The 15,018-nt window shown below is 55.9% G+C and overlaps 6 protein-coding genes across 6 annotated transcripts; all 6 read left to right on the top strand.

Moving 5' to 3' along the window:
• Positions 1 to 761: 761 nt before the first annotated feature.
• Positions 762 to 2,177, top strand: DQ04_03111000 (hypothetical protein; the record flags this gene model as incomplete). The annotated part of the gene is made up of 1 exon (XM_009312531.1): positions 762 to 2,177. One exon carries the CDS (start codon positions 762 to 764, stop codon positions 2,175 to 2,177), a length of 1,416 nt encoding a protein of 471 aa, XP_009310806.1.
• A 590-nt stretch (positions 2,178 to 2,767) lies between these two features.
• On the top strand, positions 2,768 to 7,939 carry DQ04_03111010 (hypothetical protein; the record flags this gene model as incomplete). Its single annotated transcript, XM_009312532.1, has 1 exon — positions 2,768 to 7,939. The coding sequence occupies one exon, from the start codon at positions 2,768 to 2,770 to the stop codon at positions 7,937 to 7,939; it is 5,172 nt and encodes a 1,723-aa protein (XP_009310807.1).
• A 222-nt stretch (positions 7,940 to 8,161) lies between these two features.
• DQ04_03111020 (hypothetical protein) lies at positions 8,162 to 9,268 on the top strand (the record flags this gene model as incomplete). The annotated part of the gene is made up of 1 exon (XM_009312533.1): positions 8,162 to 9,268. The coding sequence occupies one exon, from the start codon at positions 8,162 to 8,164 to the stop codon at positions 9,266 to 9,268; it is 1,107 nt and encodes a 368-aa protein (XP_009310808.1).
• Positions 9,269 to 9,536: 268 nt separating this feature from the next.
• Positions 9,537 to 10,454, top strand: DQ04_03111030 (superoxide dismutase; the record flags this gene model as incomplete). The annotated part of the gene is made up of 1 exon (XM_009312534.1): positions 9,537 to 10,454. One exon carries the CDS (start codon positions 9,537 to 9,539, stop codon positions 10,452 to 10,454), a length of 918 nt encoding a protein of 305 aa, XP_009310809.1.
• A 681-nt stretch (positions 10,455 to 11,135) lies between these two features.
• DQ04_03111040 (hypothetical protein) lies at positions 11,136 to 12,029 on the top strand (the record flags this gene model as incomplete). The annotated part of the gene is made up of 1 exon (XM_009312535.1): positions 11,136 to 12,029. One exon carries the CDS (start codon positions 11,136 to 11,138, stop codon positions 12,027 to 12,029), a length of 894 nt encoding a protein of 297 aa, XP_009310810.1.
• A 639-nt stretch (positions 12,030 to 12,668) lies between these two features.
• DQ04_03111050 (dentin sialophosphoprotein precursor) lies at positions 12,669 to 14,735 on the top strand (the record flags this gene model as incomplete). Its single annotated transcript, XM_009312536.1, has 1 exon — positions 12,669 to 14,735. The coding sequence occupies one exon, from the start codon at positions 12,669 to 12,671 to the stop codon at positions 14,733 to 14,735; it is 2,067 nt and encodes a 688-aa protein (XP_009310811.1).
• Positions 14,736 to 15,018: the final 283 nt, after the last annotated feature.

Raw genomic sequence — 15,018 nt, forward strand, 5'->3', positions numbered from 1 at the left:
TTCCCGAGGGAGGTGCAGAAGCAGAAATATAACGGCGTGGGCTGCAGGGACCCCACGAACCTTGCCGTTGTACAATGGACGCTGCATCTGTTGTGGACCGGTCTTTCCTAAACAACATTGTGTTGGCAAGTGGTTACATTGTGCATGGTTGAGTCAACTGTTCATTGCGATGTGTATGCTTGGTGGTGTGCAAGTGTGTGTGTGTGTGCTCTTTTGCTGTGTGTATATAATTTGCCAACTCTCTTTTTATTATCTTTTCACTGTTGATTTACGCCATGCGTCCCACTGTGTGTGGCGCCGCCGCTCCGGCCGCCCCAACCCGATGGATCACCCGTCGTCCCGTCCTGCTGTGGCGTCCCTCCCCCTGTTTGCATGCTGCGACATCCCATGACGTGGCGGGGNCCGGCCGCCCCAACCCGATGGATCACCCGTCGTCCCGTCCTGCTGTGGCGTCCCTCCCCCTGTTTGCATGCTGCGACATCCCATGACGTGACGGGGTGCTGCCCGCCTTGCTCACCCTTGTGCCGCGCGCATGCTGTGCAGAAGCTCCCCACCCGCTCTCACCACCTGTGAGCCGAGCCCCATTCTTTGTGCCCTCCGGCGCTGCGCTGTCATTCGGTTTCTAATCCGGCGTGGCCCTGCCGCATGGCCTCTGCCGGTTTGCTAGCCGAAGAGATGCATCCTGTGAGTAAATGAGAAGTAAGTGCATTGAACCAATTCCCATGTGTGCTTTTCCCTCTTCCGCCACACCTTTTCTAGGCATGTCATGGTTGCGCATGCGGATCAGCCTGTTGATTGTGGGGACCCTGATCCTATTGTGGGTTTTCCATGCGATTGGCATGCTGGCTCTCCTAAAGGACAATGACACGGAAACAAGTGCTCCAGTAAGGTCTCTGGCCAACGCCCCCTCTCTTGTGAGCAAAATGAACGTCCCACTTGAGTCCCAGCTGGGGTGGAAAGCAACATCGTGTAGCCCTGGTGCATGGCTGCGCCATAAGAAGCTGCTGCGGTACTGTCGGGATCCAGCAGCGGTCAGCATGCCCGTGTATCCTGCGTACTGTGAGGCGATTCTGCGTCCCGGCCCACCACCGTGTGGCTTCTTCATTGGCGGGATGTTCCGGGAGCCGCTGAGGGTGTTGCCGGTGGCTGCGCTGAGTCGGCTGCTCCGCGGCGGGGATGCTGCGTGCGCCTCTCGTGCGACGTACGACGGCTCGCAAGGCAACTCCACACTTCTCGCCGTTGACACGGGTGACGTGCTTGTCCCCGCGTTCGAGGTGCGACCGTCCGCGTGCGCAAGCTACCGCTACTTCTCTCCGCGGGAGGCGTTGTCGATTCTGCACCACGCGAGCATTAGCCGCAACGGGCGTGGAATCGTTGTGTCGGGTGACTCGATGATGCGGCACCTGCTGCTGCGGCTGGTGTTCTTCCTCAGGGGCGAGGAGGTATTCTCCGAACACTACTTTCACAGCGACGCCGTGTATGTTGTGTATGAGGAGCGTGACGAGATTCTCATTCCCCCCAGATGCACCCACCGGGCCCTATTAGAGACGTACTTTCCTGGGTACAACGTGACGTCCCCCGATGGGGCGCCTTGTGGCCTGTCGGCGCCGCTGACTGAGCGTGTAGTTGCCGCGTTCCTGTTCGTGTGGGATGTTACGCCACGCCGCTTTCGTGAGGATGTCTTCCTCATTGAGAACCCGCCTGTTCATTTAGCCGCCTTCATGTACTGGTGGAAGCGTGGGGTGGACCACGCTGATGATATTAGGCAGTACTTCACCCGCTTGAGGCGACGTGTGAGTGCGACTAAGATGCACCGCGCCGTTACAACGGACTATGTGTTCTACACAACGCCGTGGACTGACTCTCTGGCAGGTCATGTTCTTCCTGAGGACGCTCGTGTGGTGCGAAACACACATGCGCGTAGCAGCATCAGAGAGATGCAGAGAGAGCTGGGCGAGGATGGCAAAATGGGGCCGAGATTCTCGCTGGTGGACTTTGCTGCCATAGCAGATGTGCGCCACGTAAATCGCACGATGGATTTGCTGCATTTTATGTGTAATTGGATTCCGGAGTTCCCGAGGGAGGTGCAGAAGCAGAAATATAACGGCGTGGGCTGCAGGGACCCCACGAACCTTGCCGTTGTACAATGGACGCTGCATCTTCTAATGGAATTGTAATAGTTTTTTTGTGTGACCGGGAAGTCTACCTGAGTTGCACTTCGTTGTGGATTTGGTGCTAGTGGTTCTAACGCATTGTTGTATTCATGGGATTTTTTTTTCTTTGTTTTTGTTCTATGGATGGAAACATGACAGTTGCGCGTTGCTGCGCTTATTACGAAGGGCTTGTCTTTTGCTTCAGTTGACATCTCCCGTCATGTTTTTGGGCGTGCTAAAGGAATTGTCGTGGTTGACGCGCTATTGGCGTAGGGAGGAGCGGGCGACCTCATTTCCCATATCCTGCTCTTTGTGAGGATGGTTGCAACGCGTGAGTTTCGAAATACTACCTATCCATTGCCTTCACGCCTTTCGCGTTTTCGGGCGGGTGGATGTGCGCTGCCAACACCTCCTTTGTGTCGGTACCGCTCTTTGCACTTGGATGAAAGTTGTTGGAAGTGAATTGCTCGCTGACGGGGTGCTGTAAGATAACTTGTGAAAAAGTTTTACGAGATGCCCTCCATTTTTTTGTTTCTTCTTCTGTCTGCCAAAAGGGGAGGTAAGGTTTGTAGTGCCTTTAGCTTTCTCCATTACCGGAGGGGTGTTGGGAACGAATGAGGGCGAATCTCGAGGATGTCGTTGCAGCGCTGCATCGCCGGTTTGATGAACGTGGTGCTTACGCTCACCCGTCTCATGCGTACAGCGTCGCACAGGAGCTGACAAATGCCCTGACAACGTCAGAATGCCAATGCCAGCTGCAGCGTCTGCTTTCTCTTTTTGAGTGCGACAAGGAAGAGTGCGCTGTGGCTCATGTCGTTGCTGCTGGTGCATTGGTGTGTGGTGGTGTTGGCGCCGCTCTGTCTGAAGAGGAAGAGCGGCGGTGGGAATTGACGACGCATGCGATGCTGACGGCTCATCCGCCCTTCTCAACGTCGGTCGTTGCTGCTGTGTGTTACTGCGTTGCGCAGATGGCGGTGAAAGGCCGCTGTGCCGCTTTGGTGCAGGCGGCGGGGACGGCGCTTTGTGGTGGCATCGTGTCGAGCACAACCATAACCGAGGAGGCTGCGATGGAACTGCTGGCGCAATGCGCTGACACGCTTGTGAGTGATCGGCAGAAGGAGCAGGAAAAGGAAGGGGGGGACGCCATAACACTTCGAGATCAGATAGCAAGTGAGACGGCACTCAAAGATATGTTGGTCCGCTGCGCACTTGATGCATTGTCTTGCGCGCGGGGCGATGCCATGCTGACATCTTTTCTTTCTCGCCGTGTGCTGATCCCGTTGCTCCTGTCAGACGGGAATGCTTCATTGTCCAAATACGACTCGTGCATTCAGTCTTTGTTGCTGTCCCTCACCGCTGACAAGGCGAAGCAGAGCGAGGTGGTGGTCCTCATCGCTGCAGCATTTGAATATGTGTTTCGATGCAGAGACGGCGACAAGCAGCGGGATTATCGATGCTCTCCGCATTTGTGGGACACGCTCCACAACGCATTTCAGGATGCGCTTACCAGTGAGGGGGAATCTGGGCACCGTGCGAACATGCAGCTGCGCGCGGAGTATCTCTTGAAGCGTGTTGTTGACTTCACACGTGAACAGGAGGTGCAGGAGGGGTGGACACAGAATGTTGGGTTTCACCGGTACTTTGTGTGGGTTCCTGCTGTAAGTCACACACAATGGGGATTGTTCTTTCTTGTCCTTGAAGCCACCAACGAGTACGGCCTACACATTATTCAGCCCGCCCTTCCTAAGTTAGACGTTCTCGTGGAACAGTTGGCGTCTGACGCTGCGGCTTGGAAGGAGAATATTAAGAGTAATAACAATAAAAACACCAGCAACGAGGATGATGTGATGGTGGTGGGGGCTGCGCGTTTCACTGGTGGGCTCCACCCTGTGTGGGTCGAGATGCTATACTTGAAGATGCTGCTGCATCCAAACATGGCCTTCCGGAAGATGGGACTGCGGCGTCTATGGTCGCTGAGCACGCCGCTTCTGCAACTCTTCTCAAGCGCCTTCCTGTTCACGAATATGGTGGAGGTGTCGCTCGACTCGCGGCTCTGCGCGGAGCTGGATCGTACTCCGCATCTCTTGGCCTTCTTAGGCGCCAAAGGCTTTGAGGGAGAAGAGGTGCGCGCGCTGGCGGGCACGGCAGGACCACTTGCCGACCAACTCGAACGTTTCTACGCACGCATTTTCCGTGACGTTCTGTGCACAGCTGATGAACGCAGGGAGGCTATGCGCCGAATGCTCCACGTCGTTGCGGCAAAGCCAAGCCCACACGCGGCGACGATGCTTCTTCGCATTCTAAACGGCGTCGCCGTGGCGCTGGCAGAGGACCATGAGACAAAAAGTAGGCATGCAACACTTGGGATGATCACAGACCCGGGTGTGCTGCAGGAGTTGTTTATTGTTTTGCGTGACGCAGCACAGGAGAATGTCCCCTTCTGGCTTGATGTACGGCTGAACGCTATGGCCTTCAGCGCGCTGCTGCACTTTGCTCGAGTCAACCCTGAAGCAGCGCGGCAGTCCTGCGAATTTTGGAGGCTGCTCTGTATGTGTGGCCCTCTTGGGCACTCGGGTGGGAACGGCGCAGTTGCTGTTGACTCAGTAGGACACGTTGGCAGCGTCGGTTCATGCATTGACCCGTGCTTTCTTAACGATCAGCTGCTGCGTGTCTCTTGCAATGTCCTTATTGAGGGAAACAAGTTTACCTTCTTGCGAACGATATTGCAATCCAACCGTTTGCTGGAAAATGTGCAACGGTTTCTTCGTGCATCCTGTTTTGATGAGGTGCAGGCGAAGCAGCTGCTGTTCCTCTCTGGGGCAATGCACATGGCGGAGCCGCAGGACAGACAGGTGCTCGCAGACGTGGCGCGAGAGATTGCAACAGCTCTCTGTTCCCTAGTGAAGAGACCGTACAGCTCTCCTGGCAACCTCCTTGCGTCTCTGCTCGCATTCGTGGAGTTTCATCACTCGGTTGGAACGGAAGCGAGCACGCAGTACTTCTCTCTGACGACAGTTGTGGATATGAGCGAAGTTATATATACACTGGCATTCAGTTCTCTTCGGCAGGCGATTCACGCGATCGCAGAAGTTGCAACCCCCGATGACTTCCTCAATGATGTCTGGGCCCTGCAGCACACGTCAGAGTGGGACGCCGTAGTTGCGGCTATGGTGTCTACAGGGCAGATCGCTGCTTCCCATGATTCTGCCAGCGCGCCGACACGGTTGCAATCGCGGCAGCGCATTGAGGAGCTTGTGGAGCTTTTGGTCTCTGGTGTTAGTGGGATTGCTACGAATGCCCCTTCATCAGATGCCAGCTGTAACGTGGCTTCTCACTTCGCAAAGATGGTTGTCGCTCGTAATGCTTCGCGACTTCTACAAGGTGTGCTCTGTGGCTTGATTGCTTTGAAGTCTCCAGCTGCCAATCTACAGGACGTGGACATAGAGGCTGGGGTCTTCTGCTGCTGCTGCTGCTGCAACACCGACAACGCGGACCTTCCCCGCTGGATTCGCCAACTCATGTGCTCTCCTATGCTGCGTCTGACATCATGCGATGTTCCGTGCTTGCTGACAAACCTTTCGTGGTCGACTGTTTTGGCACAGTACTACGGCGGTGTGTACAATGCCGTGTTCATTCTGTGCAACGCTGTGGATACACGGACTTCCCCGGACTTAGTCGTGGAGCTGCAGGAATACGGACTGGACCACGTGGAGCGCTGCTGGGGGAGCAACCTGACAAGTGTGTACGGCATTCTGTCCTGGGTTGCTGCCGCTGCTGCTGCTGCTGATGAACCTAAAGGTGTGGATCACGCCGCCATCATCCACGCCATGTTTGATCACCTGAACGACGTTGGGGCAAAGGAGCACGGACGTGTTTCTGTGCTCGCCTTCAACGCACTCCGCTGCGGCGCGACGGAAAATGATGATCTGATCAAGTCGTGTCTCAGTCGGGCACTGCTGGACGAGGCAGAATCAGAACGTTCTGGCTATGTTGCGGCGGTGACGATTGCGACGGAGGTGATGCGTGATCCTGAGGCGAACTGGCCACGCTTCAAGGAGCTCCTGCTCCACGTCGCGGTGCTGTACAACTCCAGCCGTGAAGAGGAGGCCTCAGAGGTGATGGTCGCCGCAACAGAGCCAGTTCTGCTGGCATGGTCTGAGGCGTTGCGTGTACAATACACACCCACTGTGCGGCTTTCAACTGTTGGCCGCGCCCTCGCGATTTCCACAACTTTGTGGTGCTGCCATTTGCGTCCTGAATGGGCGACAGAGCTGTCGTTGGAGCTGTTGGATTGGAATACTACCCACGAGGTTGTAAGCTCCGAGCCATGCAGACCAAACTCCAGATCACATCGCTGTCGTATTCGTTTGTGGCAAATGTTGTGTGCGCTTTTACCAATGATCGATGATGCTGATTCCCAACGCAAGATGCTGCAAACGGTTATACAGAAGTGCCTCCCTCTCATCAATATGGGCAGCGTGAGGCGCCTGATGGAGCTGTACGCATTGAAGCTCCTGGAATCTCAGCCCGGCCTCTACAAGATCATTGATGACGCAATGACCAACTACGGTATTCGGCCGCAGGTTTGCGGCAGCTATGTCTTGATCGCGGCCCACACGGTACTGCAGCAAGTTCGCGGAAAGGCGGGACACGTGGATGGTCTCTTTGAGGCGATGCTTCACCGCCTTTTTCAACAGAGTACTTCTCACCAGCATCTGCTGCGCATCATCTCCCACATTGGCCTCTACCACATCCATGAGGAGTGCTTGGCAAAAGGTTTGAAATTCTCACCTGCTGAAGAAATGATGTTTGATTACATTGCCCGTGCCCCAGAGCACGTGAGGTTCCGCGCCAAGCATGCCGAGCAGCTCTTCTTTGATCTGGCGGAGGCGTCCACTCCGCGGCAGATATTCTGCATCCAACGGAAGGAGGGTCACAACATTCTCTTGGAGAGTATTCCTGCTGCTGCTTTCGAGCGGATGCGTTTTCTTGATCGCGAGTTCCGCAGCCTCACCGGTGCGCTGAGCCCACTGGAGATGCTTCGCGTGCAGCAGGTGTCGCAACACAACTCCAGCCACCATGTGCTGGAACTCTTCAAGGACTTTCCGTACATTCCACACACGGAGATTCACGCGGAGTACTGCGTTGATTACACCGCAGAGGCCCTGGCGCTGTTGGTGGAGGACAATGGCCTCGCCGATGGCACGAACACTGCGGGCGGTGACGAAAATATTCAGCGCAAGGTGACACCGTGGTGGAACAGCCATGTATACAACGAGCTGCACCCGCGCGCACTCAAGACAGAACGACAGCCCCTTGTTGTAATTGGATCCCTCCTGCAAAACCCTGTCAATGTTGCTGGCCTCTTCCGCTGTGGCGAGATCTTTACTGTGGAGAAGATCGTCGTGACTGATGCGGCGGTGTTTGAGCACCCGCACTTTGTTGCGGCCGCCCGTAGTGCCGAGCTGTGGCTGCCATGGAATGCGGTGCCGGAGCGGGACCTCCCGGCGTACTTGACATCGCTGCGGCAGGATGGCTACACCCTCATCGGCGTTGAGCAGACGGCCAGTAGTGTGTCGATGGCGTCGTACAAATTCCCCGAGCGCGCTGTCATTCTTCTTGGGGCCGAAGGCCACGGTGTGCCGGCGGCGCTGCTGCCGTTGCTAGACGTCTGTGTGGAAATACCACAGTTTGGCCTTATTCGTTCGCTTAATGTGCACGTCACGGGTGCAATCACGATGTATGAGTACACTCGTCAGCGCCTGATGGATAAACGTGCCTCGTAACAATATTCTATGCTCTTGGCGGCATGCGTGCTGCTGTGACTCCCATCGGGGAGTCATAAAACTCTTTGTTTTTGGTTACTTGCTGAACGGAGGAATGCAAATCTTTCCTTTTCCTTTATTTTCTCTGTAGACGATTGCTTATAGTACGTTCCTGCCAGTGCGTGCGTGTGTGTGTGTGTGTGTGTGTGTGCGTGTGTGCTTTTGGCGAAGGCGACGTTGAAGATGCAGGACGAGGCTGTGCGGGCGGCACTGGCAAGTGGTGCGTGGCGCGAGAAGAAGGACCCTAAGTCTGGCAGGACGTACTACGTCAATGCGCAGACACGGACTTCTGTATGGAACCTGGCAAAGGAGCTCGCGAAGATTCCACAACAACAACAACAGGAACAGACAAAGGAGAAGTCACAGAACATTGCGGCGGAGCTGCAGGAACAGGCGAAGCGGTGGCAGGAGGAAGAGGCTGCGCTGATGCAGCACATCACTGACCTGGAGCGGGAGAAGGTGCGGCTGGAGAGTGAGATCTCTGTTCTGCTCGGCCCCACCGAAACTGAGGCGACAGCACTGCGAGAGGAAGAGAAATGGCTGCGCGACGCGAAACATAGTCTTGAGGTTGTCGTAGCGGAGGAGTTGCAGAAACAACGGGAACAGACAGTGGAGCTGCAGCAGCTCCAGGCACATGTAGAGAAGCTGCGCCTCAAGCGGAAACAGGAGCTAGAAGCATTTGAATCGCTGCGTAAGCGACTAACGTTGCTGCAGCAGGAGCATGCGGAGGCACTGGCGGACCTCCGCCGTGAGGAGGACGCACATGCCTCGCTGGAGGAGGAGCATCGCAATGAGACGCGTCAGCTGGAGAACGCTTTGCGTGCGGAGGCACGTGTGAAGGAGTTAATTAAGATGCGTGCAGCGGAGGTAGATCGTATGAAGGCGGAACTGAAGGCGGTGTGCGAGCGCAAGGCTGAACTGCAACAGCACCACCAGCGTCTGTCCGAAGAGGTGGCGGACGGGTCGATGGGAGCCGCGACAGATGCTCTGCAGGAGGGGGCGTCCCCGGTTTCCCCTCTGTTACTCTCACGGCTCCAGCGTGAGGTGGCGCGGCGGAAGAAAAGCCTGCAGCAGTTGAAGCAGCATCAGCGAGTTGGTGAGGAGGCGGAGTGGATGCGGTGTGAGAGTGCCGAGCTGCGCCGTGTCGCGGCCTCGGCGGAGCGCGAGGCAAAACAGATGGCGCTCTTCTTAGCGGAGCTGCGCGCGCAGGTGCAGGTGGTGGCCCCACTGGTGGAGGCGGTCGCGCGTGACGTGCAGCAGCTGGTGGCAGAGTCAGGGACGTATCGCTGAATGCGGGCGTCAGTATCGAGTGGCCAAGAGGGAGGGGGATGTGGGGAGGCCGACGTAGCTGGCTGTTTTGTGCTGACCCCGGTCCTTAAAAGAAAAGAAAAAAAAAGAAAAATTGGCTGTCTTTGTTTCCCCATTCCTTCCTCCTCCTTCTCCTCCTGCGTCTTTATTGTTTTCTCTAACGCCAATAGTGAGCGTGACCCCCTCAGCAGGCGGCCTGCTCCCCTCTTTTTTTGTGTGTGTGTTGGCCTCTCAGTCTCGTTGTGTAGGAATGCGTCGCTCGGCCTTCTCGACATCTGTTCTTCCTGCCGCTGCGGCTGCTGCGACGACGGCGGCGGCGGCGGCTCTGCAAACTGCGGCCCGGGGCGGGCTTGTGATGCACACGCCGAAGTCTGACATTGTGCTGGGCCGCTTCAACTTCATGGAGCAGTACAACGAATTCCGAAACCGCTCCGGCCGCGCACCCGACTACTACGTGGAAAAGTACCGCGACACGTACTGGCGCGTGGATGAGTACATCCGCCGCGCGGAGAACTACATCCACGCGCAGGGTTTCTTCTTCCTGCCAACGCTAGAATTCCCCTGGTACAAGGGCTGCCTTCCGCTCTTCTCGTCGTACCAGATCCGCCTCCACTACAGCCGCCACCACCGTGCCTACGTGGAGAAGCTGAACCAGCTGATTGAGGGGACGCCGATGTACGGCTTCAACCTTGACGAGATCATCACGCGCAGCCACGGCGATCGAATGCTCGTTGGCACGTACAACAACGCCGCGCAACATTACAATCACTGCTTCTTCTGGAAGTGCATTCAGCCGTACGGCAGCAACATTCCCCCCGATTTGAAGGCGGCAGTAGAGCAGCAGTATGGATCAGTGGAAGTGTTTCAAAAAACATTCACCGATGCTGCGGTGAGTTTGTTTGGTAGCGGTTGGGTATACTGGGTGTATGATAAGCGTGCAGAGAGGTTCGATATTCTTTCCCTGCAGAACGCTGGCTGCCCGCTGACAAACAAAGACGTTGTACCGCTGCTGTGCGTGGATGTGTGGGAGCATACATACTACGTAGACTACGAAAATGACCGCGCAGGATTCCTATCGAAGTATTTTGACGTTGTGGATTGGCACTGGGCAGAGCGGCACTGGAAGCGGGCAACAGGGCAGGAGTACTACGAGATGAAGTTCTGGTGAGGGTGTTGTAGTGCCATTCATACATGTATTGAATGGTCTATGTATGCATGTATGCGTCTGCGTGGTGTGGTGTTAGCGTAGAAGAGTGGTGTGCGGGTAGGGTGGGTGCTTGGGTAGCGGACTAGGGGCACAATGTGGGGGTGAGATGGGCGCGACAAATGGGGAGGGAAAAAGGGTCTTAGTGTGTTTATATATGAATTTATGTCTTTGTATGTATTTGCTTTCCCGTTAGTGGGGGTGGGGGATGGGTAGGCAGTTTTGCTGTTGCTGTGTTCTGCCTTGTTTGTCGGTATGAAGGCGTGAAAGTAGGAGACACAAAAGTATGGTTCTGTGCGTGAGAGGGAGTAAGAAAGTACAGAACTTAGCGAAAGGATCCCTTCCAAGCAAAAAAAAAAAACAATTGTAGTCTGTCTGTGTCTGCGTGTGTGTGTAGTGACTGTGTGGTAGTCTGCCGTTTGTCAAGATGATCCCACACTCAAACAATTTACTCGCCCATGAAGTAGAGGTGTGATCTCTGGCCTTTCGCTTACTGCTTGTTTTTCTTTTCGTTTATTCACATCTTTTCTGCATGACTTCTGCACACATTCTTATTACAGCAGCAACAGTAGTAGCAGCAGCAGTAGTAGTAGTAGTGGTAGTAGTATTAGTACTCTTCCTTGTGGTGGGAAGTGACAGGCGACCATGATGCGCCGCAGCTGCTTTCTGCTTAGCGCCGGCATGGTGGAGTACCATGAGTGGCACCTCCACGAGCCGCTGCTGCAGAACTACGAGGGCTGGCGTATCCTCGACAACCCCCGCTACGAGAACAAGTCCGACGCGTACATTTACGACTTCGTCGGCTGTGTGCGCCACCTCGATCCCATCATCGACGACCCGCGCCTCACACACAAGCAGCGCGTGTGCCGTCTNTACCGCTGGGCACTCAAAGAGCTGCAGATGTGGCTTGTGCAGCTCAACGCACACAAGTTCAACCTCGCGTACAAGGTGGTGCGGCGCCGCTTTGAGATGTACCGCTATGTCACGGACCCTGCCATGTGCGACATGATGGTGCGGCAGACACAAAAGTACCTGCGCGAGAACGCCAATGTTCACTACCTGCGCCGCAACAATGGGTCGCCGTGGTCGACGTACACGCTCGCTAACCCGATGTTCCACCCCGACGGGTCGCAGGTGTACGACCACTGGACGCATCCCGAGGTGATGTGGTACGACGACGCGAAACTGCACCGCTGGACGGCACACCACCCGATGTACGCCGGCGCCGGCGAGAAGTCAGACCGTTTCGGTGACATGGACGTGTCACCACATCTGCGCCACCTGACGGCCGCTTTCTTCGGCGCGGTTTTTCTGTGGACCATCTGTACTTTCCTTGCCGTGTTCGACCGCGACGTTGACCCGCACTATGCAAAGTGGTGCGAGGCGTTTGACGACGACCTCAAGGGCGCACTCTACGCGGCGGAGCGAAACTCGCGCAGCAGGCCGTCGATGCTGGGCTGGGATTGGGATCGCATCATGGGGAAGGTGGAGCAACAAACCGGCTTCCACTTCTACGACGCGCAACAGGTCAGTGTGTGATGTGCATGCATGTTTGTGGGATGATGTCTGTGCGTAAGGGAGTAGAAAACGAGTTGGCTAGTGCTATGTTACTTGTTTGTGTGTTTATTAGCACCAAAGGGTTGGGAGGGAGGGGAGTGAGGAGAAAGAGGAAGAGGGAACATATGGGAAACGGGGGAAGGGTGTGTGACGGTTTTTTTTTTGTTTCTTTGCCAGTAGTGAATTTGTATGTGTCTCTGTGTGTGTGAGCGCGCGAGAAGAGTGCCCGATTGGACTCGACGGAAGGAAGTAGCGGTGTAGAATGAAGGCTGCGACAGCAACAACACCAAGACTGGGAGTGACGCAGTAAGTGTCTGCGTCTGTGTGTGCATCATCTATCTATATATCTATATATGTATGTATGGCCTGGTGTGCGTTCCTCTGTCCATCTCCTCTTTTCATGTGCTGCTGCGTGGCGGAAAGTAGTGCGCCGCCGCCCGGCTTGCCGCTCGCAGACGGAAGAAATCAGAGAGGAAGATACGAGAAGTCGAGTGAAGCATCAACCAGCCGCCGCTAGTTGAAGTGGAAGGAGAAGACGACACACCAGTGCAAACAGACGAACCAAAAAAAGAAAAAAAAAAGGTAAAAAGAAGAAGTTTTGCGTAGATTAGATTTGCAGGAATGAGTTCACGGGTTATCATAGCGACGGAAGGAAATGAGCAAAGTATTTTGTCTGCCATCAGCGACTTTGGCAACGTGTCGCGCGGCAGGTGCGACGACAGTGTGGACAGGCACAGCAGCAGGTCCAGCAGCATTAGGGTGGATTACCAGCGGCTGATGGAGGAACACGCGCAGCGTGCAGCAGTGCTGGAGCAGTACCGCATCCTGGTGGCGAGCAGGCGGGAGCAACAACAGCAACAACAACAGCAGCAGCAGCAACAAGAAGAACAACAACTACTACTACTACTAGAGCAACAACACCAACAGGAAGAGCAACAACAACAACTACTACTACAGCAACAGCATCAACAGGAACAGCTGCAGAGAGTTGTTGAGCAGCAGTGGAAGCTGCAGCGGCAGCAGGAGGAGGAGGAGGAGGAGAAACGTCAGAAACAGTGCAGAAAGACACCAGGAGTGGGGGAAAGCGCATTGAGTGAGCGATACAGCGTGAATGAGACGCTGACGGTACAAAGCCGCCAGTCTTCCCCGACGACTTCTTGTGCCACGTCAGGTGCACCCACGTCCGTGATGGGTGCACCGAAGCAGCGCTGCAGGAGCTCCTGCACGTGGACGCGGCCGCGCAACGCACTCACAGGCACCACTGCGAGCTTTGCTGCCAAACAACGGGCAAAGGTGAGTTCTGCACCAAACACACCGCGCCAGCGGGAGCAGAAGGGCAAGCAGCGTGGTCGTACCGAGATGCATGTCTCGGCCTCCTCAACACCGTCACCTTCAATGATCCAGCCACCGTGTCGGCCGTCGAATGCGTCTGGGCGCACGCAGCTCTCATGCCACCACGAATCAACAGAACGGATAGAGGATTTGGGGTTGCCGTCATCATCATCGCGGCGCTCATATCAGGAGCTGCACGGCCGTCCCCAGCCCAGCACCACCCTGCCAGTAGACAACGATGAAACACCTGAACAGGAGGCTGTTACCGCTTCTGCTGTTCGTTCTACAGAGACGCGCAGGAGCGGCACGGGTCGCACAGACGCCTCCGCAAAACCCCCTGTCTCGTCTCTTCGCACGTCGGGCCGAGCGGTGATTCGGGGCGGCAACGATGCCAGCATGCTGGAGATCGAGACGGAGGAGGACAGACAACAGCTACAGCGGCAGATCGTGAATGTCGCCGCCTACTCCTCGACGCACGCATCAAGGAGTGCTTCCAAAAGCGTCCAACAACAGCAACGGCAGCAGGAGCCGGCGAGGAGGTCAGAGCCGAATCTGCCACAGGCGGTGGGTGGCGGTGAGGAACCATCATTTATGTCCTCGGTGACCGCCATCACTATTGACCTCACGTCGCCAATACTTGACCGCTACAAGCATCAGCCGACGGTGGTTGCACCTGCCGCAAACGGCGGCAGCACCCAGAAGGATTCACGGATCCCGGATTTGCCGACGCTGCCCCGTGAGCCAATTGCTGCAGAGAACTTCGCCACCGATGAGGCAGCGGAAGCCATTGCGCGGGGTTCGAGCATCAACGGCAGGAAGACCCCACTGGGGTGTGTCGATGAACCTTGGCTGGAAGCGGGGCGTAAGACTGTGGCGACGCCCACCAACCCTGCATCGGGTCTATCAACTGCACGTAGCACAGGCTTTACGAGCGACGACAAGGCCTCCTGCATTGCCGCAGTGGCTGCTGCGTTGCAGGGGATTCTTGTTCAGACACGCCGTGTGCTGCCGTGCTACTGCTGCGGTGAGATGCAGCCACTTTCCGCGTACCGCCTGCACCTGGACTTCTGCCTGCCACGCACGGAGGCGCTCTACTCGCGCTACAACCTCAACCCACTGCGGCTCATCATGAGCGAGCCGAAGCAGCCGGTTCCGGGGCTCTTTGCGACGGAAGCCGAGAAGGACACGTTTGCTAGTGCGTGCTACCAAGGCGTGAAGGCGTCGATCGTGCCGTGCCCGGAGTGCGGAACGCCGCTCCGCATTCACGACCTCCCCGAGCATCAGAGTGTGTGCAGCAGTGGCAGAACCAGCACGCGGTCCAAGTCGGGGAAGTCGAGGACATCTCGCGGTATTTAGATAGAGCCTCCCCTCCCGAAGCAAAAAGAAAAGGAGTGGGAGAAGGAAAAGGAAAAAAAAAAACGGAAGGCTCGTATGCAGCTGCCACAGTCGAAGTTGCAGCAGCATCGTATTGTTTTTACTTTCATACGCAATCATTCTATTTGTTGGTGTTGGGACCGTATAGATAGTCCCCACTGGCACCCTGTTGTTCTCCTCCACATGATGAATCGCCAGGCTTCGTGTGTATTATATTAGTTTGTGCGTATTCAGCAAAGATGCGCTCCTCGTTGTTTTTTTTTTT

The sequence above is a fragment of the Trypanosoma grayi genome, assembly GCF_000691245.1.
Source record: "Trypanosoma grayi strain ANR4 Tgr_311_V1, whole genome shotgun sequence".
Lineage (NCBI taxonomy): Eukaryota > Euglenozoa > Kinetoplastea > Trypanosomatida > Trypanosomatidae > Trypanosoma > Trypanosoma grayi.